Source organism: Trichomycterus rosablanca, chromosome 19 (assembly GCF_030014385.1).
Source record: "Trichomycterus rosablanca isolate fTriRos1 chromosome 19, fTriRos1.hap1, whole genome shotgun sequence".
In the NCBI taxonomy this organism is placed as follows: domain Eukaryota; kingdom Metazoa; phylum Chordata; class Actinopteri; order Siluriformes; family Trichomycteridae; genus Trichomycterus; species Trichomycterus rosablanca.
The window spans coordinates 12,068,768-12,092,306 of NC_086006.1; the positions used below are offsets into that span (position 1 = coordinate 12,068,768).

At 37.7% G+C, this 23,539-nt stretch overlaps 1 protein-coding gene across 1 annotated transcript; it reads left to right on the plus strand.

The window, feature by feature from the left end:
* The first annotated feature begins 697 nt into the window (after positions 1 to 697).
* On the plus strand, positions 698 to 23,245 carry cs (citrate synthase). The gene is made up of 11 exons (XM_063015494.1): positions 698 to 848; positions 4,235 to 4,282; positions 9,166 to 9,273; positions 11,204 to 11,269; positions 11,932 to 12,063; positions 14,256 to 14,444; positions 14,546 to 14,745; positions 19,329 to 19,458; positions 19,643 to 19,744; positions 20,619 to 20,828; positions 22,294 to 23,245. The coding sequence occupies exons 1-11, from the start codon at positions 798 to 800 to the stop codon at positions 22,462 to 22,464; spliced, it is 1,407 nt and encodes a 468-aa protein (XP_062871564.1). The 5' UTR covers positions 698 to 797; the 3' UTR covers positions 22,465 to 23,245.
* The last annotated feature ends 294 nt before the right edge of the window (positions 23,246 to 23,539 follow it).

Genomic DNA, 23,539 nt, shown 5'->3' on the forward strand with positions numbered 1-23,539 from the left:
TCATCAGTGGTCACAGGACGCTGCCCACGGGGCGCTGTTGGCTGGGTATTTTTGGTTGGTGGACTATTCTCAGTCCAGCAGTGACAGTGAGATGTTCAAAAACTCCATCAGTACTGCTGTGTCTGTTCCACTCATACCAGCACAACACACACTAACACACCACCACCATGTCAGTGTCACTGCAGTGCTGAGAATGATCCACCACCCAAATAATACCTGGTCCTGACCATTGAAGAACAGACAGATGGACTACAGTCAGTAACTGTAGAACTACAAAGTGATATATATATATCACTTTGTAGTTCTACAATTACTGACTGTATATATATATTGTTCGACTGCTTTAATCTCCTAAACACCAAATCAAACCTTTCTTTTTTTGTTCGCTTTTTCCACTATCAGGCATGTGCTAGAACACCTCTTGCATTGCTAATACACTTGGTACCATGGAACCAATCATATTAAAAAACGAGCAAACAAACAACCAATCAAATTTAGGCAAATACCCTTCTGACGAATGATGTCAGGTTTCGCGGTTGTCTTTACTGCGGTCGAATCCTATATATCTCATTAGTCCCTTTCAAGTGCACCATTTACAGCTAGAAGTAAAGGCAACTACGTCGTGAGTAGTGCACTAGTTCTAAGCTATAAGACTATTTGGGATTCAGCCTGTGACTACGTTTCGGGCCGAGTCCCTTTTTCAACCTTCACTACTGCTTTCACTGTAGGGGCACCTTCACCGGTCGTGCGGCATATAGTGGTTTAATAAGCAAAATAATACTACACCAATAGACAGTATGTCGTTTCGTGTCTTTAGCAAGTTAGCCCCTAGAGTTCTTTATTCAAAGGTAAGAGCTCTGGAGTTCTTTGTTTATGTGGGGTTTTTTTTTTAATGACAATGTAATTATATTTATTGTTTAAACATATAAATTAATATGGTTTGTGTTACTACACAATTTGTAATTTGTCTGACCATCGGCATACAATCACACAGATAATAACAATACTATTTAACTACCGACTAGCTAGCCATCTTTAAGCTGTTATGGTGATTTCCTAGTTAGCTAGCTGCTACTGCTAGGGGTTGGAGGGCAACTGTCCGGGTTAGCGTAGTTTACACTCTTAGCTATCTTATCTCGTTGACCTAACCCAGATTAGGTAGACAATAAGTTTCCGTATTTAACTTGTTTAGGTTTAAGTAAACAGACTAAATGAAATCAAACGACTTGCAATTTCATTCAGGTTCTTGGGTTTGTGAATTGTACATAATGTACAATAGCCAACGAGACCGAGTTGTTCCTGGTTGCGTCCTAGGCCACGCTAAGTTTTGTCTTTATACCCATATAAAGACAGAACTTTGTCTTTAATCCTGTATACTCAAGTCACACGGCTTGAGATGTTGCGCTGTTACTTTAAATGTATATATATACATTAAGTTAAATTCTACAATACAAAGTAATTCATATAAAATAATTAAAAGGCAGAAATCTGGAACCAACTGCGATTGAGAGACCTAAAGCTAGCCCTGCAAGCTTAATCTGAGTTTTGTTCTCTCGTCTTAATCATTTTTTACCCACCCTTAAGCATAAGTGACAGCTGTGACCTTAATGATTACCTCTAAGACAGATTTTTGTTAAATATTGGGCACTTCAGGTTCAAGAATAATAATTTTTTAACCACCCTTAAGCATATGTGACTGTTGTGACCTTAAGTATTACCTATAAAGCAGATTTTTATTAAATATTGGGCACTTCAGGTTCAAGAATAATAATTTTTTTAACCATTCTTAAGCATATGAGACTGTTGTGACCTTAAGTATTACCTTTAAAGCAGATTTTTATTAAATATTGGGCACTTCAGGTTCAAGAATAATACTTTTTAACCACCCTTAAGCATATGTGACTGTTGTGACCTTAAGTATTACATATAAAGCAGATTTTTATTAAATACTAGGCACTTCAGGTTCAAGAATAATATATTTTTTAACCACCCTTAAGCATATGTGACCTTAAGTGTTACCTCTAAGACAGATCTTTGTTAAATACTGGGCACTTCAGGTTCAAGAATAATATTTTTTTTAACCACCCTTAATAGATGGATAGCTAGATAAATAGATAGATTAGATAGATTAGATAGATAACTTTATTAATCCCAATGGGAAAGTAAAGTATTACTACAGCTCAAGGTACAATAGAAAAAAGTATTAAGTAAATAAAAGACTTAATTAAATAGGCTCAAGGTGCCTAAGAAATATTCAGTAAGTATTGCAGTTCGGGATGTCCCGATCACGTTTTTTTGTTCCCGATACCGATCACGTTTATTAATTTTGATCCCGATCCGATACCGAGTCTCAAACCGATACTTGTATTTTCTAGATATTGTCTAGATAAGATCTGGATAATACTGTTCACACAGTGCACACTTCAAGTACATTACAGTTATTCAAATTAATCCAATGTATATGTTTAACAACTAAAAAGCTCTGCAGTGCTGTAGGGAAAAATGCTGCATCCAAACTATTGGCTTAATGTTTTGTATTTTTACAAAATCAATCAAAATGATTGAGATAATTACAGTTTTACTTTAAACTTTACATTTGAAGAAAAAAAATCTGTTTAATGCAGTGATACACTAAAAATGAACAGAAATCTGTGTAGCAGCTTAACTTGAATATAAGAAAAAAAGTTACTTAAAAGCATTACAGTAAAACCTGAATACCAAAATAAAATGGAAAGGCTCTTTTGTTATGAAGGAAAGCCAGTTTTTAAAGTGCTTGTATTGTGACAGTGGTTTGATGGTTTCTATGCGAAGTGAGTGTGTTTTGATCCTTTGGGGCTTCCATAGTGCATGGAATAGTGTGCTTGACTCTAGCTGTCCGCTATTCGGTACCGTAACAGAAGAAGTTATTAAAGTGTTATGCTCCCGACAATATGTGAATATACTGTGTATTTATTTCTTTAGTAAACGAGTGCATCACTACGTTGTTTTGTAAACCGGAGTGATCCTTGACTCACACACCATATAAATAGTAAAATTCTACAATAATGAACGCAGCTCTGCTCCTACCGCCTCGTGAAACGCTCACAGTGCAGACATTACACTTTGCTGCTGGACTTGTTTCACTTTCCAATTTAAAGTATTTCCACACAGCGGACATGCTGATGTAAAACAAAAGATCGGGATTACGATCGGGTTTAGTAAAGCCGATTCCGATCAGTTAAAAAATGCCTTGATCGGCCCCGATCCCGATCTTTGAGATCGGATCGGGACATCCCTAATTGCAGTACAATGTTGGTAGGAATAAATATATATGCAATAACCTAAAGTAGATTTTTATTAAATACTGGGCACTTCAGGTTCAAGAATGTAAATTAAACGTTATAAAACGTTCTAAAATGAATAAACAGTCATTCGTAGACTGTAAACAGGAATATGTTGCAGCTTTAATGACCTTTGCTGGCTGCCAAATAGGCTCCTAAATGTAATCATAGTCCAGAGGTGTGTTCAAAGTCAATGTATTTTATAATGCTTCTGCAATAAATCTAGACTTGGCACAAAATTATGTGGATTCCTGAATGAGCTTGTTTGACATTTTATTCCAAAACCACAGGCATTAATATTGAGTTTGTAGCTGTGACAAACATACAAATGTGTTCGTAAAAAGTTGGCTTGACCATGGCTCCTAAAAAGTAATAAACACTACATGTATTAAATTATTTAAAGTATATGTCAAGATATAATTGCAAGTTGAGGTAAAATGCCATGCTATAACCAAAAATAAAAATGCTGTGTTGGCAATGTGCTAGATTTAGTTCACAATCTTTCTCTGCTCCACTGTGTAAAGTCTCACCCCTTTAAGTAGAAAATGTTTGGATAGTTAAATATATTATATATTAAGTATGTTCAAATTGACGCTCACAGATGTAAACATTTTATTTGGGGTGTATGTTTATTTTTAGCAGACCTTGGGTTGCCTTTCAGATATTTTTGTTCTTCAAGGTTTTTCATAACTTCTATCGATCTAGGTTTTTTTTCACCTTCTAATGCTTTCTTAAAATACATTTTAAGTTGTAACGTATGACCTAATTTTTGTGTCTACATTTTTTATTATTTATTTTAATTGCAGTTATGAAGTGTGGCCAAAGTAGGATTTATTTTTAGTAAAACTTGTGTCATATTCAATTACGTACTTACATGATCTTTCTCATTTCTTTGTTAATTTCTTTTTTTCCAGAATCCAGCATTAGTTGTCGTGACTGCCAGAAACGTCAGTGCATCCACAGTAAGTAACTGTTTAGACCAGGGGTCCTCAAACTTTTTAACTTAAGGGCCGGATTACTGTTCTTCAGTGTTTCGGGGGGCCGGACCGCAGATGAAATAGTAAACACACCCCAAAAAAAGCTATTTACTATGTATACTGGATGTATTGTCTGCTGTGTATAACTGTAGTATAATTTTACTTCATAATGATAATGCAGACATTTTATTTATTTAAATCATTTTTATTATCCCAACTCATAGTGTTTCCCCAAAAATCAGTGTGAACTGTGAGTCTGCTTTTGCCTGACGAGACAGTCAGCATCAGGTTCCATATTTGTTACTGCCAGTCATAATAGGTAATAAGTGTTGATGAGTGAGTCTGAATCTGGTTGGAGATTTAAGGTGTTTAAACTTCGATAAAGTCTGCTCACAGGTACAGTGGTACCTCGATATACGTCCTTAATCCGTTCCAGATCCTTGGATTCATACTAAACAGGACGTATACCAAACGAATTCTTCCCATTAGAAATAAAGGGAAAATGATTAATCCGTTCCCATGAAAAAAAATCCTATTGTTATTGGCATATTATATGTTGATGGGGTTGTATAAAATAATGTATAAAACGGATCGCTCCGGTCCTAAAATCTGATTGGCTGAGCCGCGTTCGAAGCCGCTGTAAAATCACCGATATAAACGCACCTGTCACCACCTCACATCATCCCATAATAATACGCCACTGAAAAGAAAAAGTACAAACTTGGTTGAACACTATTTTAAGTCATGTACTATACATGGAAATGTCCAGATTAATATAAACAGTAATCCTGATCATTAAGCGGGTTTTTCGTCCAAGAAATAGTGTAATAGTTTGCGAATGTTATGTTCGCCCTCATGTTGCCTAGCAATACGGCACACCGTTAACGCTCGTGTCTTTGTCTCGCGAGAGGTAAACAAGGGTCGCGCGCGGTGTCGTGACTCATTTTTGACCCGTACAAGTTCTAGCACGCGAGTCGTATTCCAAACAAAGGTCGTATACCAAGTAAAATTGTTCGCGTCCAAACAGGACAATAATTCCTGAATCTGCATGTAGTTAAGAGCATTAGTTTTAATGAAATCAACACAGGACACAACAATTTTCATAATGAAACTGCATTTAACGCACAATCACTCCTCTCGCCGAACCCACCATGCTTGGAGTGCCACCCATTGGATTGCTGCCGTACAATCTACGGAGACTCCAGGTGGCCAATTTTTGTTTTTTCTGTTATTTTTTTCCCGCTATAATACTGCGAGTTTAAAGATGAACAGGGGCCAGACAACATGTATTGCTACTGTGGTTAAAGGGGCCGGTCAGATGAAAGCATCGGGCCGTATACGGCCCGCGGGCCGTAGTTTGATGACCCCTGGTTTAGACTGTTCACCTTATTGGACAGTTTGATTACAACCTGATACTGGGTTGATTGTTCTTGAATGAAAATAAGGTGTAATTTTTTAAAAAAAGTTGCTTACTTAAAATTAAAATCTTGTATTCTTACACAGAGATTCTGCGTTTTTTGATGAGTTTGTCCATGATTCTAGCTTAAAGGCTAAGCACCAGCTAATATTGAAATTTTAAACACATACATGCATCGAAAGTTGAGTTCCTAACTTGTGATTATTGATAGTTAGAAAACATTTTTTTTTACAAATTCAAGGAATACGGCTTAAAATTCTGATGTTTTGCGTCGCTCGCGGTGTTCGGATTCTGTCACAGGCGTCGCACGTGTGACGTAGATGGTGGACAACAACTCAAGAAGTTGAATGGAAGGCGATGCAAAATGATTAAAAGCTGCGCTGTGTTTGGCTGCAATAATTCAATTCAACACCAACACCGATGTGATATTATCGCCAAATATATATATATTATATATCTAGATAGATATATAGATGAGGCAGCTTTAGGACAAATCAAATGCGTGTTTATTGATAAATACTGAACAGAGCAGGAATGCGCTATAAGAATGCGCGTCTTTTCTCTATTAAAAAAGGTTTACAATTAGCTTCTATCCTAGGCTAGATATACACTGTAAAACGAAAAAAAAGTGTTTAGGCTAAATATTTTAAAAGCACTAATCTGATCAAAATATGGTATAAATAAAAATAGAATAAAGGCTGAAAGACCTTAAACCTGCGTTATCATGCGCGCTAGAAGAACCAACACATTCACCTGATGTGGTTTCAGAGAGGATCTGAGAGGGGTAGCGATGTTCCCCTCAGCACTAAATCTCTCTCTGATGGTGCACTAATACACACCTGTGCTGTACCTGCATGCATACTTTACAGAGCAGAGCAAATCTAGCCTGGTTATCGCGCCAATATTACCCATCTATTTAGTAGGTATAATTAACATAACAATATATACTACATTTTAAGTTATTATTCGTTTCAATACATTTTTATTCAACGAAAAAATACATTTCAATCATTCCAGCAAGAGAGTATCTGCAGGCTGCAATGCCATATTAACCGTCATTAAGTGTTTTAGAACGCCGAGGCTGTTTAAATATAGTCTATATTACAATTATTTTATTAAGTGTGAACCATTAATAAACTTGCCTATAATTACTGTTGCCATTGTTTCCATTTTAAAACACAAAGCCTGACACTCAGAAAGAAAGAAAGAAAGAAAGAAAGAAAAAACGTTATACAGGCACCCCCACTGTCACTGCAGATTCATCCTCTTCATTAAATTCAGAAATAGCTTCGGAATCTGAAAAACCAGCACTGGAAAATTCGCTGTCCAAGTCAGTCATAACGGTGTAGGAGTACACTGTTGTCCACCAGTGACGTCACGCTGCAACTTCCTGGAATTTCCGGAGCGACCTCGGGTTTTTCCGTCAATTTACTTGAAATCGTCGATTTTTGAGTGAATTAAACAAGTTATTTACATTTTATTCACGTGTATGGTTTTTAACTAGCTAAAATAATGTGAAATATTTAGAGAGGTCCATTAGGTGGTGCTTAGCCTTTAAGTTATTGAAATTCAGGCCTTCAAAATGAAAGATTTTGTACTTTCTGATAACTGGCATTTAGGTACAACAATGATGGTGCAATTTACATACAACAATGATACACTCTAAAAAAAATAAAACATTGGGTCAACAAAAAAAATTAAGGCAACATTTTGCATTAGTCTTTTTGAGTTCTGCCAACTGCTCATAGAATTATGTTGATCCAACACTATTTTAAGTTTGGTGGATTAGCTTTTCATAATTTTGGAAAAAGCATTTTTAAATAACATAAAGAGATATTTTTAAGTTGAATGAATATGAAAGAAATCAAGCTGCACTCTAAAAAAAAAATGTAAACATTGGGTTAACAAAAAAAATTAAGGCAACATTTTGCATTAGTCTTTTTGAGTTATGCCTACTGCTCGTAGAATTATATTGATTCAACATCCTGTAGCCTAATATCTCTAAACATTAATTTACATGTTTATTAACTAGCTCCTAGCAGTGCACTGAATCTTTTTTCACCCAGCTCGTGCTTATTTCTCAGTAATGTCAGTCTTTCTGAATAAAGTCAACAAAGCAAAGACAATATGGCATGAGACAATACGGCTGCCTTTATTCTGCACTGTGATTTCACATCACATTGTACTAAAAGCATAAAAAAGAAATAAACTTAAATATTTGGCCTACTGTACACCATTACACGCCTCTGTTTGATTCTGCTGAATGTGAAACCATTTAAACAAAGATACAAGAACATGGGAACATGAATTATTATCAAAGCAAAATACCTGGCTGTGTAGGTCATAAAAATGTTAGAACACTTGCCTTGCTTATGAAAAACGTGCTCCGTTTTTTGTGAATTGTCCAAAATCAAGAAGGTTTGTGCCTTGAGAACTTAGACCAGGCATATGCAGAGGAATTCCAATTTGTCCGTGTGGGCGTGGCGAATTCAAACTATTCAGAAAATTAAGTTGTACAATGTGTGTATTTAAGTTGGTAGTAGCTGAATTTTGTTCATTATTATTTAATCAAATATGTTAAGTTCAGGTTAGTCATTGTAGTGTGTTGAAACAACACTTACTTAATACTTAAGTAATACTTTTGAATTACTTTCAGTGTGGATGAAGTGTGAATGAGCCTGGAGGTAAACAGTGCCCATATAAAATAATAATACTTTTTGAAAGTGGTCACCTTTAAAGAAAATGAATAACAGAAACACTCAAGCTGTTGTGCTGTAAAGCATAGTGGTGGCAGCATTATGTTGTGGTTGTACTGTTTGTCTTTCTCAAAATATAGACAAATGCTAAACTTTTGGGACTGAACTCTAACTTAACAGTTAAGCTGGCATAAAACATGACCTCAAAATCTTCAAGTGCAAGCAAGACTAAAGTGTAACTTTTTTTTCAGTCAGACCCTCTTGTGACTCAGGCCATACAGGCCAACCTCATGACAAGCTTGTGAGATTGTTGGTACATTGTATTTAAAGGCATAGTTTAACCCTTTTATTGTACTGTATTTGGGCTGTCACATGTTATCAAATAAAACGTGAATGGAGCCAATGTACCAGGACACATTAGATGACAGTTAAACTTCATTGACCAAACCAAAGAGAAGGTGGATACGTTTTCTACCTCAATTTTCTTTTGAATTTAGTCATATCTAATTACTCAATTGCATGTATTCTTAACTGCTGCCGACCTCCACTCTTGACCAAGGAGAGCCATAACTAACACACACCCCCTCTAACCTGGTGCAGTAGCCAATTGCTTCTTTTCACCTGCGTTAGACAAGTTTATTTTTGGTGTTTTTAAGTAAACTTTACACTACTAAGGTTAAATTAATAAATGATTATTTGCAATCAAACACAAGTATACTCTGTGTTATATACCTTATTGTTATCCTCTTTTGCAGAATTTAAAAGATGTGCTGGCAGATCTTATACCCAAAGAACAGACCAGAATAAAGAACTTTAAGCAGCAACATGGCAAAACCAACATCGGGCAAATCACTGTGGATATGGTAAGAATGTTATTTATGTAAAAGGGGCCTAAAGGGGCTTGAATTCCAACGTATCGGTTTCATATATGATATAATTTCACGGACCAGCGTGGGCGGGTGGATTTAAAATAAAATTATACGATGTGCATAATAAAAAACAAAGCGCATAACAACATACGCCGCAACGAGATGTGGTTGGGGACCACTGTCATAGTGTATAATGTTGCTTTTTAAAAGAGGTATGGCACTTCAAATTTAAGCAGTAAAGCTTCTATGCATTTGTTCAAATCATAAATGATGGGATAGTCCAATTATAAATGGGGACAAAGGAATACAAAGGAATATTATGAATTAATACAAATATATGAATATTAATACAAAGGAATATTATGAATTTATTGAATGTTCTCAACCTGGCAATATGTCGTCTTCAAGAAACCCAAACCTTAGTAAACGCCAAAGTATCCCTGAAGTGCTATGTCACTTACTTCAACCAAGGACCAAATACAGGCAGGTCATTAGGAGAAACAGCCATTGTCATAAAAATAAAATTTTATGTTACCTAATATTGCTTGACACCCACATTAAAGCACCTACAGTCCGCGCAACGGGAATCACCTCCAAAACCACTTTCGTATATACCATCTACATCCTAGTCACGTCTTCAACTTGCATCTGAAGTAGGGCTGCACGATATATCATTTCAGCATCGTCATCGCGATGTGTGCATGCGCAATAGTCACATCGCAGGACGTGCGATGTCACTTAATGCAAATTAAATCAAATACGTCATGCTACAACTTTTTTGCTGCTTGACACACAACGAAAATTCACACCGTTCTCATTTTCCATGACATATCTACCAGTGTGTTCGAAAACCTAGAGAGCTGCCTCGCTGTTTTACTACCTACATAGGCAGCTGCCTCAGTAGATAGGATTCTAATAAGTCATTAACTTTTATAAGGCAGGTTATTCGAATGCGCTACTTAGCGATTCCATCGGGTTTCAGCGTTTAGCATTTAGCATCTTGCCATTAAAACCAATATAATGAGGTGGGACAGCGCTAACATGTCAATATAACATCTCGATTCGTGTACAGAAAACTGGTACATTTGCTGATAAGCTCGTTAAAAATCAATAATGATTTATTTACGTTTGAATATAACTTTGTCCGCACCGTCAGCCATGTTTATTTTTCTGTGAGAGAAGAGATGCCGCAATAAATTCTGGGATTGCCTTCATCACTAAGGACGCTTCCGATTCTCACTCGTTCTTGAGTCAAAATAACATTGAAATATTAAGATGCCTCAGTAGTGAGCTTAGTAAGGCATCTCGGATTTCGAACAGGTGTATAGCTGCTCTTTTGTTTGTATAGTTTTTTTTTTAAATAATGTTTACTACTTGAAGAGGTTTTGATTGTGAAATAAAATATTAAATGACCCATTTTGTCAATCCTGTTAATTCCCTCATGTGATATTGAAGCTTTCTTAGTTTAATGCTCAGTTTCAACCGAGTACAAAGATGTAGCTTGTCATAATCTTTTGTATCCCTTGTAGGCACCACCATTTTTCACAGATGAGCCCCTTATTTAGAGTAAGATACATGCATTATTAATAATTTTTTTAATATCGCAATATATATCGCAGGAAGAAAAAAAAATCGCAATGTCAGTTTTTTCCAATATCGTGCAACCCTAATCTGAAGTGTCCAAACTACATTCTACTTGCTGCAAGGCAATTGAGTTTAACTGTTGTATTCTTCTGTTATGATTTTTAAAAACTGACTGCTAAGCTTTGTTAAAGCTAAAAAATTCATACTGTTGCTTAGCAGCTCTTATTCTGATGGGGAGTACCCCCCTCCCCATTAAAAAAAAACAAAAAAACAACAACATTATAAACGTGTAGCCAGAACTGTTGTTTTCTAATGTGACATGTATTTTCTTGTTGTATAGGTCTATGGAGGGATGAGGGGCATGAAGGGCCTAGTATATGAGACCTCTGTGCTTGACCCTGATGAGGTAAATGTTGTGTCAAATCATTGTTTTAACTTGTTTAAACTTTAGCTTATATTAAATGTGTTATTAAAATGCATAGAACACAATGTAAGCAGACAATGACTCATTTGATCAATAAATAACTTAATTGGGGGCTCTTGGTGGACACAGCAGTCTAACGCACAAGCCCACTATTGCTGAGATCTTGAGCTTTTGAGTTTAAATCTCAGCTTTCTTATTGACCTACCTAGGTGTTTTAACAGGCACAATTAACTGTGCCTGAGTGAGAGGATTCCAAATTGCTGCGGCATATGTATGCCATTTGAGGCGCCTGTACGATTCAATAGATTACCTGCTGAGTAGTACACAATGTGTCTCTTTGTATACATTTGTATACATTACGTCTCTTTTTGAGACTCTGACTTTGGCAGAAGAAGAAAAGCGACCGGAAACTGGACGTATGTGTGCATGTGATGGTCTGCGATATTTCCTGGTTAGGGTGGGAATGGTGCAAGCAGCAAAGGAAGTTTGAATCTATTACTTTAAAAAAACTAGTTTGGAAGGAAAAAGGGGAAGTGTAAAAATAGAATAGAATAGGAGATTACATTAGACCTATATAATGCCATTCAAAAAAATTATACACTCATTAATTTAATGCACACTATTTTTAATGTCTGCATTTTTAGGGCATCCGTTTTCGTGGCTACAGCATTCCAGAGTGTCAGCAGCTTTTGCCAAAGGCTGCAGGGGGTGAGGAACCACTGCCTGAGGCTCTCTTCTGGCTGCTGGTAACAGGCCAGGTGCCCACTGAGGAACAGGTCAGTAGGGTTTTTCAGTTTCCTGTTTTCTTCCATAAACATGTTAGCATGTAAAATGACCAATGTAATTGTGCCTTAACTGCGCCTTGCTGTTTGGCCCTGTGGGGACTTAATTATAATATGCTGAAGGATCAAAAAGAAGGATGATGAATCTGGAAATGGATTTTAATTTAAAAAAAGGTATTTCACCTTTTTAGTATGTAAAACCTGCTTACTACTTTATTTGTATTTGTATTAGTTTCTATTCTTTTGCCTGTTAAACTACTGGAGACCAATAATTTCTCTCGGGATAAATAAAGTATCTAATCTATCTATCTATCTATCTATCTATCTATCTATCTATCTATCTATCTATCTAATCGATCGATCGACAGCAATACACTCAGGGCTGTTGCTAAGGCATCTGACCCCTTATTCTTGTACGTTTGCATTTTTATCTCTTGCATTAACTACGGCTGAGCAATATGGCTATAATACTCATATCTTTATATACGTTAGAGAAGTGGTGATATATGATACAATAAGTATCAGTTTTTATTTGTAACGCTAACAAGAGCATGCTGTATTATATATATGCTTATCAAACTGTATAAGTTATATTTAGATAATAATAATAAAACATGTATAAACATGTTACCTTCACACACCCTCTTCTTGTTTATATGTGGCTTGTACAGCCTTGTGTGGTGATTCTCCTTGCCAGTAATCCTCTGAGAACATCCACTGAGAATTGAATCGTAGAACCTAAAGGATTGCCGAATAATCTAAATTGTAGTTATTGATTATTTTTTTAAACTTTTTCATTAGAAAATGTTTTGCTTTTCATGGTAGCTCAGTGGTTAAGGTGCTGTACAAGTAATCAAAAGGTCCCTGGTTCAAGCCCAAGCACTGCCAGATTGCCACTGCTGGACCCTTGAGCAGAGCCTTAACTCTCAGTTGGTTGGCCTGTGTAGGACCACAATATAAAGTCGCTTTGGATAAATGTAATATAATGTGCATTGTCTTTAATATTTGATATATATACACCGATCAGCCATAACGTTAAAACCACCTCCTTGTTTCTACACACATTTTCCATTTTATCGGCTTCACTTACCGTACGGAAGCACTTTGTAGTTCTACAATTACTGACTGTAGTCCATCTGTTTCTCTGCATGCTTTGTTAGCCCACTTTCATGCTGTTACAGAGTAGGTATTATTTGGGTGGTGGATCATTCTCAGCACTGCAGTGACACTGACATGGTGGTGGTGTGTTAGTGTGTGTTGTGCTGGTATGAGTAAATTAGACACAGCAGCGCAGCTGGAGTTTTTTTTTTAAACACCTCACTGTCACTGCTGGACTGAGAATAGTCCACCAACCAAAGTATATCCAGCCAACAGCACCCCGTAGGCAGCTTCCTGTGACCACTGATGAAGGTCTAGAAGATGACCAACTCAAACAGCAGCAATAGATGAGCGATCATCTCTGACCTTACATCTGCAAAGTGGACCAACTAGGTAGGAGTGTCTAATAGAGTGGACAGTGAGTGGACGCGGTGTTTAGAAACTCCAGCTGCGCTGTTGTGTCTGATCCACTCATACCAGCACAACACACACTAACACACCACCACCACGTCATTGTCACTGCAGTGCTGAGAATGATCCACCACCTAAATAATACCTGCTCTGTGGTGGTCCTGTGGGGATCCTGACCATTGAAGTAAAGTAAAGTAACATGGTAAAATCAGGCTAAAAAAGAATATAGGGAAACATATGCACTTCAGTCAGTAATTGTAGAACTACAAAGTGCTTTTATATGGTAAGTGGAGCTGATAAAATGTGTGTAGAAACCAGGAGGTGGTTTTAATGTTATGGCTGATCGGTGTATATCTGTGTATGCCGCTGTAGCAATTTGCACTATGTTCATCACAAGCACTCAGGTCTACCTCACTCGTTCATGGTGTCTCACACTGCCAGTCTTTTTTTTCGCTAACGTGGCTCAACATTTTTACCGTGTTACCACTGTATTTCCCTAAAGAACCGACCACAATGTTTAAAAAAAAAAAAAAAAACACTTCTCTGAAGAATATTGAGATATGAGTTTTTTTGTTGTTTTTTTGGCATAAATATAGCCCTTGATGTCTATGTGATGGTAGCAACTACATTAAAAACTGAACACCTATTTACTTGCTGTCTTTTATTTGTCCCCACAGACAAGCTGGTTGTCTAAGGAGTGGGCTAAGCGGGCAGCCTTACCATCTCATGTGGCCACCATGCTGGATAACTTTCCCACCAATCTGCACCCCATGTCCCAGTTTAGTGCTGCAATCACTGCCCTGAACAGTGAAAGCAGCTTTGCCCGAGCCTATTCTGAGGGAGTTCACAAGAGTAAATACTGGGAGGTATGGATAGACTTCATAAATTTCTCATAATTATAGCAACATAACATGTAACAACATCATTTTGATTCAGCTCTTATTTATTGATTTGTTTTCTGGGTTAGTTTGTGTATGAGGATTCCTTAGACTTGATTGCCAAGCTTCCCTGTGTGGCCGCTAAGATCTACCGCAACCTATATCGTGAGGGTAGCAGCATTGGAGCCATCGACAGCAACCTTGACTGGTCCCATAATTTTACCAATATGCTGGGCTACAGCGAACCACAGTTTACAGAGCTCATGAGGCTCTACCTCTCCATCCACAGGTAACTATCATGCAATTTGCTTTGTCTTTTCAGATTTGGATGTTGGGTCAATTTTGATCTTTGTAGTGCCTAATTAACATAGAACAAAAACAGTGTCACTGTCTACCCTTAAAGTCTAAGCTCTTGTCTAAAGACATTTCAAAAGCCTGGTTAAATACATACGTTTTAGGTGTATCTGCATCCCCAACAGAGACAGATCTTTTGAAGCAATCTTGAAAAACTTTATTCGTTTTGAAGCCACTTTGAACAAAGTGAACATGCTGGTTTGACATTCTAAAGAAGTTAACTCTGATACTGTGAAGCTAGATTATGGGTGGCACGGTGGCTAAGTGGGTAGCACTGTCGCCTCACAGCAAGAAGGTCCTGGGTTTGATCCCCAGGTGGGGCGGTCCGGATCCTTTCTGTGCAGTTTGCATGTTCTCCCAGTGTCTGCGTGGGTTTCCTTCGGGGGCTCCGGTTTCCTCCCACAGTCCAAAAACAAGCAAGTGAGGTGAATTGGAGGTAAAATCTTGATTGCCAAATCAATAATGCGGATCACGATCCGCCGGCGAACCCTAACGGGAGCAGCCGAGGAAATAGACTGTGAAGCTAGATTATGTTGTTGTTGCTTTGTGATCACTGCAGAATTGAAGTTTATAGTTAAAGAACACCCTAGCAACCACCTGAAACACCTTATCACATAGCTACACCCTAGCAACACCTTAACAACCATCTATCCACAGCATAGCAATCTTGGTACATCTTGGCTACGCCCAAAATCGCATACTTAAACAGTACGTACTAAATTGGAGGCAGTGCGCACTGCTCAGCCGGTAAAGCAGTACGGTCTTTCAGTACTCAAGTGTACAGTATGCATGCAACCTCAGACACACTACGTTCACCATCTTACCAACATCACGTGGTGCATGATGTCACATTGCCACAGTTATAACAATTTTAAAATCAATTGATTAAGTCTGTCAATCACCACAAAGCTACTCATAATGTTAGTCAGGGTTGTACTTAATCATAACATTTTTAATTTTCCACCATCTTTCTTCTTTGCTACAAACTCCTTTGCAGCTCCAGTTGAATTATGGATACAGTAGGTCATCCGAGTACTTTTCACGTACTGTTTAATGAATACTACGTATTCGGACACACTACACGCTCTCGCGTATTGCTTTCACGTACTGTTCAGTATAAAAGTATGTGATTTAGGACGCAGCTCTTGTTAACAGCATAGCAAAACCTTAGCATGTTAGCTATTAAACCACCTAGCAACACCTTAGCAACCACTTGACGTCATCTTAGTAACTGCCTAGCAACTCTTTAACAACAACCTGTTATACCTGCTATACCTTATCGACCACATAGGAAAACTCTTACTTATTTATGTCCACTGTCAGTGAAGGTTATCAATCTTTAATCCAGAGCCATCCTCTTTTTCTTTTTTTTTCTTTTTTACACCCCTCCTTCCTCCCATTCACTCCCATTAATCACAAATCCACTGACATTAGCCAATAATACATTCATTCAGCTTATCTAAGCAAAAGTATTTACACACCCACCAGCTGAAAACTGAAAACTCTACACCCACATTGTTACATGATCACTCTAACCACTATATGGACTTGTTAAGAAAGCAAATCGACCAACCACTTTGACTTTTAAAGACTATTAGCTAGCCATGATAAATGCCAAAGCAGCTGACATGGCGTTAAGAATGAAACAACAACCCACTAACTGCCAGTCAAAAAGCACAGATTTAACCCTAACAAAAAACGGGTCTTGGCACAGCTGTCTATGGTTCTGTAACCATATGAAAAAGGGAGAAAACTTCAGAGGTAAAAGGGTCATGTTTTAATTGTTGTATATTAGGGCTGGCACTGATCCTATACTCAGTATCGGTATCGGTCCAATATTGGCCCAAATCACTGCATCGGATATCGGAAGGAAAAAAACATGTAATCCAATCCGATACTCTTGCTTAATGTAAATAACACTTAATGTAAATAAGGCCATTGTTTGTGTGTAAAGCAAATACGAAGATACGTTCCAACAGCAGGGTGTCCGCGGATCCTTAAAAAGTCTTAAATTCGTTTATCTTAAAAAAAGGCCTTAATTTGTCTTAAAAAGTCTTAAATTCATCTGCCACTGGTCTTAAAAATGCCACAGAGTGTAAATATAATTTAGGTTTTATTTTCGCGGATTGTAACTCGTAATTTCCAGATTTCGTATGCAAATAGTTTACCTGTTTAAACAGCGGACTGAACTAAGCGGAACCAACGGCAGTCTTAAGGGTTCCGAGGGGCGCAAATTTGAGGTAACCTTACGCTCATTACTTGCTAAACGCCACTGCTGGCATGGGAAAGTGTACATTTAATAACAGGGTTCGTACGGGTGCTGGAAATCCTTGAAAATGCTTGAATTTTAATGTCGTATTTTCCAGGTTTGAAAAGTGCTGGATTTTGGGTAAAGTGCTTGAAATCATAACAGTATTTCTTTCACTACAAATAGCTATCTGACCGAATAGTTCGCTTATTAGAGAAATAAAAAAGTCACAGAGCCTAAAATGAAAACTGCTCCGCCTGCGCCTTGCTTGCACCTGTGTGAGTGATGCGAATTCCGGCTCTTTTTGGTGAGCCATTTGGCTCAGCTCACCAAGAAGAGCCGACTCTTTCTGCTCCAAAACGGCTCTTTAATTTTACCACTTCTGCCTGTGGAGTGCCTGCCCGTGCCGTGGAGAAAATAGTTGGCTCAAAGAGCTCGTTCGCGACCGACAGCTAGTGTGTGAGTGCGATCTGCCAGTCTGTTTTCATGTGTGACCCGTCCGAAGAGACAGTGGGTGTTAGTGATGGGTCGTTCACGAACGATCCGATTCTATTGAACGGCATTTAAAATGAACGAAATGAACCGAGTCGCGCCTCTGGGAGCCGCTATGTGTATTTTTTTTTATAGTTTTGCGCAGTTCTTATCGACTGTAATCCACCCATTCAGCTTCACATCAGTAGAGGGAATTAATCAGTCATAATGAGAGTCATAATAAAGAGCGAGCGAGAGACACGCGCACACACACACACACAGAGCCGTAACGGAGCTACAGATAGAACATGCAGAAAATAAGCAGTGCTCTTAGTATAATGACAAATAATTAAGAAATAAACTTGTTTAATTATGCTGAGAGCTGAGCTGAGAAATCAAGTGAAGTCAGAGAACGTGTTTTTTTGAATGCAAACTTGCCCTAAATGCTGCAATTTAATTATTTTTGTGTTTCTAATTGGGTTTTTTTAAGCTTGAAATGTAAGCCCAGTTTGGCTACAAGTTATACAGCAGAGCGTTCGAGACTTTTATGCAGTCACCTCAGCACTTGGCGACCCCGCTCTGTAACTTTATGTGGTCTACCTCTTCGGGGCCCGAGTTGCTGTCGTTCCCAATCCCACTTTGTTATATCACTGACAGTTGACTGTGGAATATTTAGTAGTGAGGAAATTTCATGACTGGACTTGTTACACAGGTGGCATCCTATCACGCTACCACACTGGAATTCACTGAGCTCCTGAGAGCGACCCATTCTTTCACTAATGTTTGTAAAAGCAGTTTATACAAAACTGTTCATTTAAGTTTAAATCTTTAAATATTGGTTAAACAGAAAATACAGCACTTGCATGCTTACAATAAAGTCTGTAAACATAATGTTGATGTGTGCTTTTTGCTGCTTTGTTACTGCGACATTGGTCTTAATTTTTGTCTCAGAGTGGTATTAAAAAGTCTTAAAGTCTTCAATTTAATTTCCCAATACCTGCAGATACCCTGAACAGAGTGCTGTAAAATAATTGTTCAAACATTCGAGTGGGGTTTCACGAGAAGGCTACTTTAATGTTACAAACGCTCAGTGCAAACACAGAACAACATAGCACAGCCAGAGACTGAATCATTTTCTAATTTCTTCCCTACACACTCGCTCCCTATACCCTAGCATTGTACACTTAACATTCTTAACGGGCCAGACAATATATATGTAATTCCCATTAAATCACAAGTGTCGTTATTGCCACTCACGCTTGATGACATCATTAACATGTTCCACTGATTTACAACTCATCTTCAACAGCCATTCAGAAATTAAAACACACTGATCTACTTAAACTTTAACAACAACAAAAACTCAACTCTGTGTCAATTCTAATCTTCCAATTGTAGGCACTTTTGTTAAACGTTAAATGTTCTGTGTGTAAAAGTGAAAATAAAAACAGCAGTTTTGCATAAGTGTGATGATGTAGGTTCTAGTTTAACCATGGTGCATTAAGACATGTATTATTACTGCTTAGTTGTTTGAGAGGAGAAATGACGGTATTGGATTGGTATCGGCAGATACTCAATTTGCAGTATCGGACATAAAAAAGTGCTATCGAGCCAGCCCTATTATATATGTTTTAAAACTGCATAGCCCAATGCAATGTTCCCTAATGAGAAACATTAAAACATTTAAATAGACAATACAGACATATTTAAAAGTTTATCATTTTACTTGGTATTTGATTTACTTAAATGTACATGTAAGTTTTTTTTGTTGTTTTTTCTGTCATTATCTCCTAATTCAGTGACCATGAAGGTGGTAATGTCAGTGCCCACACCAGTCACTTGGTGGGCAGTGCTCTGTCTGACCCCTACCTTTCCTTCAGTGCAGCAATGAATGGCCTGGCTGGACCGTTGCATGGTCTGGCTAACCAGGTACAAACCTTTTTAAAGCATTGTCACTCCAGATGGAGTAAAATAATCTGAAAATTTAGAAATGAATAGAATAAAGTTGAGCCACATATCAACATGATTAAAATACTTGTAATACTGCTATTCACATTTTATCTGTATACATTGTTTTTTTGTGTGACGTGTCTGTTTTAATTTTGTGCTAAAGGAAGTACTGGTGTGGCTAACAGCTCTTCAGAAGGAGCTTGGCGGTGAAGTGTCAGATGAAAAGATGAGGGATTACATCTGGAATACACTAAAATCTGGACGGGTGAGGACATTTATTTATTTATTAGAAAAGTCAGATTGGGTAATACAGATGAGACATGCATTTATTAGTAAAACAAAGGAGGGGTCAGAGAAGCAACTTAAACCTGAAGTAAACAAATAAATGTAAAGATGAAAATGCAGTAAAAACACACCCTGGAACACCAGAGCTGGGATCTCGAGTACATCATATCAAGTCTCAGCTCTGCCAGCAGGCTGGGCTGAGCAGCCACATAAACAACGATTGGCCTGTTGTTCTAATAGGGGTGGGATATTAAGCCGGATAGGGACTCTCTCATAACTGATGCAATTACGACATCTGCTGGCTGATAGCGCCTGAACAGGAAAAGAGTGCTGTCAGGGTGTCTCTCTGTACACAAGGCTAATTAGCATTGCACTCATCAAAGTGTAGGTGACAAAATGCATACGGCTGCTGCCCACGTGTCAGAGGGGGCGTGGGTTAGCTTCGTTCTCCTCAACCAGATCGGGGATCAGCATTGGTGGAGAGGAAGCATGATGCAATCGGGCAATTGAACATGCTAAAGAGGGAGAAAAAGGGGAGAAAATGCATAAACAAAACTAAAATAAATTAAAATGTAAAGAAAGTTGTGCATGAGTTACATGATTTTATAGTATGTTTTTGCACAAATCAGGATAAAGTGGCGCATGAATATGAATAAATACATAAATAATGTATACAAGAAATCCAAGTACTAAAGTGGTGGTAATTAAGTTTAAAATTTTATAGAATTTACAGTAAGAATTATTTACATGTATTCTGTAACCATTTATTGTAATTTATAAGCTAGAAATTACTACTAGCTCTTCTAGTCATCAGGTAAAAAAATTTTTTAAAAGGTAATATTTGTTTATTCTAGGTGGTGCCTGGATATGGGCATGCCGTCCTGAGAAAGACAGACCCACGCTATACGTGCCAGCGGGAATTTGCCCTAAAGCACCTCCCAAATGATCCCATGTTCAAGCTTGTGGCTCAGCTCTACAAGATTGTACCCGGTGTGCTTCTGGAGCAGGGCAAGGCTAAAAACCCTTGGCCCAATGTTGATGCCCATAGTGGGGTTTTACTGCAGGTAAGAGTAACAATCTCATAAAAATTTGTAAATGATTACTTAATATTTCTTCTGGGCAACACCAGTAAAGTAGTTATTTTATCTAAATTTTAAACTTTAAATTTTAAACTTAAAAGACATTGGCATCCCATTTTCAACTGTTCAAAATTTTAAGAACTTTGCTACTTATGAAATGACCTGTTGAAGGGTTCTATTATTGCTTTTCCACTTTCAACCACATCCTGGAAAGTTCTTGACTGTTTAATATGTCAAAGAAACCACATACAAAATTAAAAGAACTTCGGGATGGAGACATCTGATGTTTTCAATCTGTACCATACACCTCACACTGTACATACACACACTGATCAGCCATAACATTAAAACCCCCTCCTTGTTTCTACACTCACTGTCCACCATCAGCTCCACTTACCACATAGAAGCACTTTGTAGTTCTACAATTACTGTCTGTAGTCCTTCTTTTTCTCTACATACTTTTTTTTGCCTGCTTTTACCCTGTTCTTTAATGGACAGGACCCCCACAGAGCAGGTGGTGGATCATTCTCAGCACTGCAGTGACGCTGACATGGTGGTGGTGTGTTAGTGTGTGTTGTGCTGGTATGAATGGATCAGACACAGCAGCGTTGCTGGTGTTTTTAAATACCGTGTCCACTCACTGTCCACTCTATTAGACACTTCCACCTAGCTCATCTATTGCTGCTGTTTGAGTTGGTCATCTTCTAGACCTTCATCAGTGGTCACAGGATGCTGCCTACAGGGTGCTGTTGACTGAATATTTTTGGTTGGTGGACTATTCTCAGTTCAACAGTGACAGTGAGGTGTTTAAAAACTCCAGCAGCGCTGCTGTCTTATCCACTTGTACCAGCACAACACACACTAACACACCACCACCATGTCATTGTCACTGCAGTGCTGAGGATGACCCACCACCCAAATAATACCTACTCTGTAGTGGTCCTGGGAGAGTCCTAACCATTGAAGAACAGCATGAAACAAAGCTAACAAAGCATGCCGAGAAACAGATGGACTACAGTCAGTAATTGTAGAACTACAAAGTGCTCCTATATAGTAAGTGGAGCTGATAAAATGGACAGTGTGTGTAGAAACAAGGAGGTGGTTTTAATGTTATTGCTGATCTGTGTGTGTATAGATACACACACACACAATGCTCTCAAATATGCCTTGGATGACTTTGGTGCTGCTTCTATCAAGTTATTACTGTATAGGATAGCATCTTTTGATTTAATAGAGTTTTGGCAAACAGGAAGGCAGGTTGCTGGTGCTTTCCATAGATAAAGAGCTATACTCCGGTGAAGGCCCCCATCATATAACTCAATTATATACTGATGTATAAAATACTTTGTTTTGTCATATAAAAAAAAAAAAGAAGTCTCTGCTTCGATACATATTGTATTTTGTTACTTGACAGACACGTTTGCTAATATTTGTGTGTGGTCTTGTGTAGTATTACGGCATGACTGAGATGAACTACTACACGGTGCTGTTTGGCGTGTCCCGAGCCCTGGGTGTGCTGGCTCAGCTGATTTGGAGCAGAGCATTGGGCTTTCCTTTGGAGCGGCCAAAGTCCATGAGCACTGATGGACTGATGTCCCTAGTAGGAGTCAAGTCTGGTTAGAGATACAAGGTCAACTGTTCAAGAAGATGGGAGCAGAAGGTTTGATGAGCCCTTGGACTAAATGATTCAAAGCTAAAGTTCATATGTAACTTTTACCCATATTGAAAATGCCCTCATTTATTTATTGGTTATTGTTAAGACTTGTAACAGTCAAATGCAATGAAACAATTTTAGTCAAACAATGACTGACTTGTGTTTTATTATATATCCAATACCAATACCGAGTACTGCTGTGTTTTTCTTTTATTTTTCAGTTGTGGGTAACTTAAGATAACTGATTTGGGGAACTTTGCAAGTGAACAATTTTTTTATTAGTGTCATTACTGTTTAGTGCTCCTTATCATTTGTGTATTTACCATATATTGGAATAAACAGCTCTCACAAGGTTTGTATCTAGCCCAAAAGAAACTACACTTATTTCCCATTTGCAATGTTCAGATCTTTCTTAGCAGTTTTATTAGACACCCTTACCACAGCTCAACTATTTCTCCCTGTACAACATCCTAAACTTTACAGATATAGCTAGCTAGTTCACAATTTCAAAAAACGAATCAAGTTTTCCACAGCTTACAATTTAAATTCTATGTAAAAAGTCTGAATAACTATGGTTTGTACTTACAATCATTGTGTAAGTACTTATGTGATTTTACTTGTTTTGTAAATAAGTGTAGATTGATTTTAGTGGATCAAATCAAGATTTATCACATTTCAATGTTTCACACAGATTTCACTCTCCCCACACAGTTTTAATGCATCTACAAATAAATCTTTTTATGATGTCTTTTCTCTCTATTTCTCGGCTGCAGACTTGATCTCCTTTGTTTCATGCTTAAAAGCAACACTAAATTAAATCCAGGTGTATGTCACTGTTAGCAAGTCCATAAACACTCCATGTTCAGCATTTCCCACTCTTTAGAACTTTTCATACATTACTTTTCACCCTCATACATTTCTTGTTGATGTATTTTGCTTGATCACTGCATCATTTTAGGCTAAAAATCGTATATTGACAAAAAAGAAAACATTGACGTTGTTGAAATCAAATTGAATTTAATAAAACCAGTAAATTGGTTGT

Excerpts from the sequence above, each read along its gene's own strand:
- cs (XM_063015494.1), top strand. The coding sequence starts at position 798 with ATGTCGTTTCGTGTCTTTAGCAAGTTAGCCCCTAGAGTTCTTTATTCA. Across the intron at positions 9,274-11,203 it reads GGCAAATCACTGTGGATATG|GTCTATGGAGGGATGAGGGG; the intron begins GTAAGAATGTTA and ends CTTGTTGTATAG. Across the intron at positions 19,745-20,618 it reads ATACACTAAAATCTGGACGG|GTGGTGCCTGGATATGGGCA; the intron begins GTGAGGACATTT and ends TGTTTATTCTAG.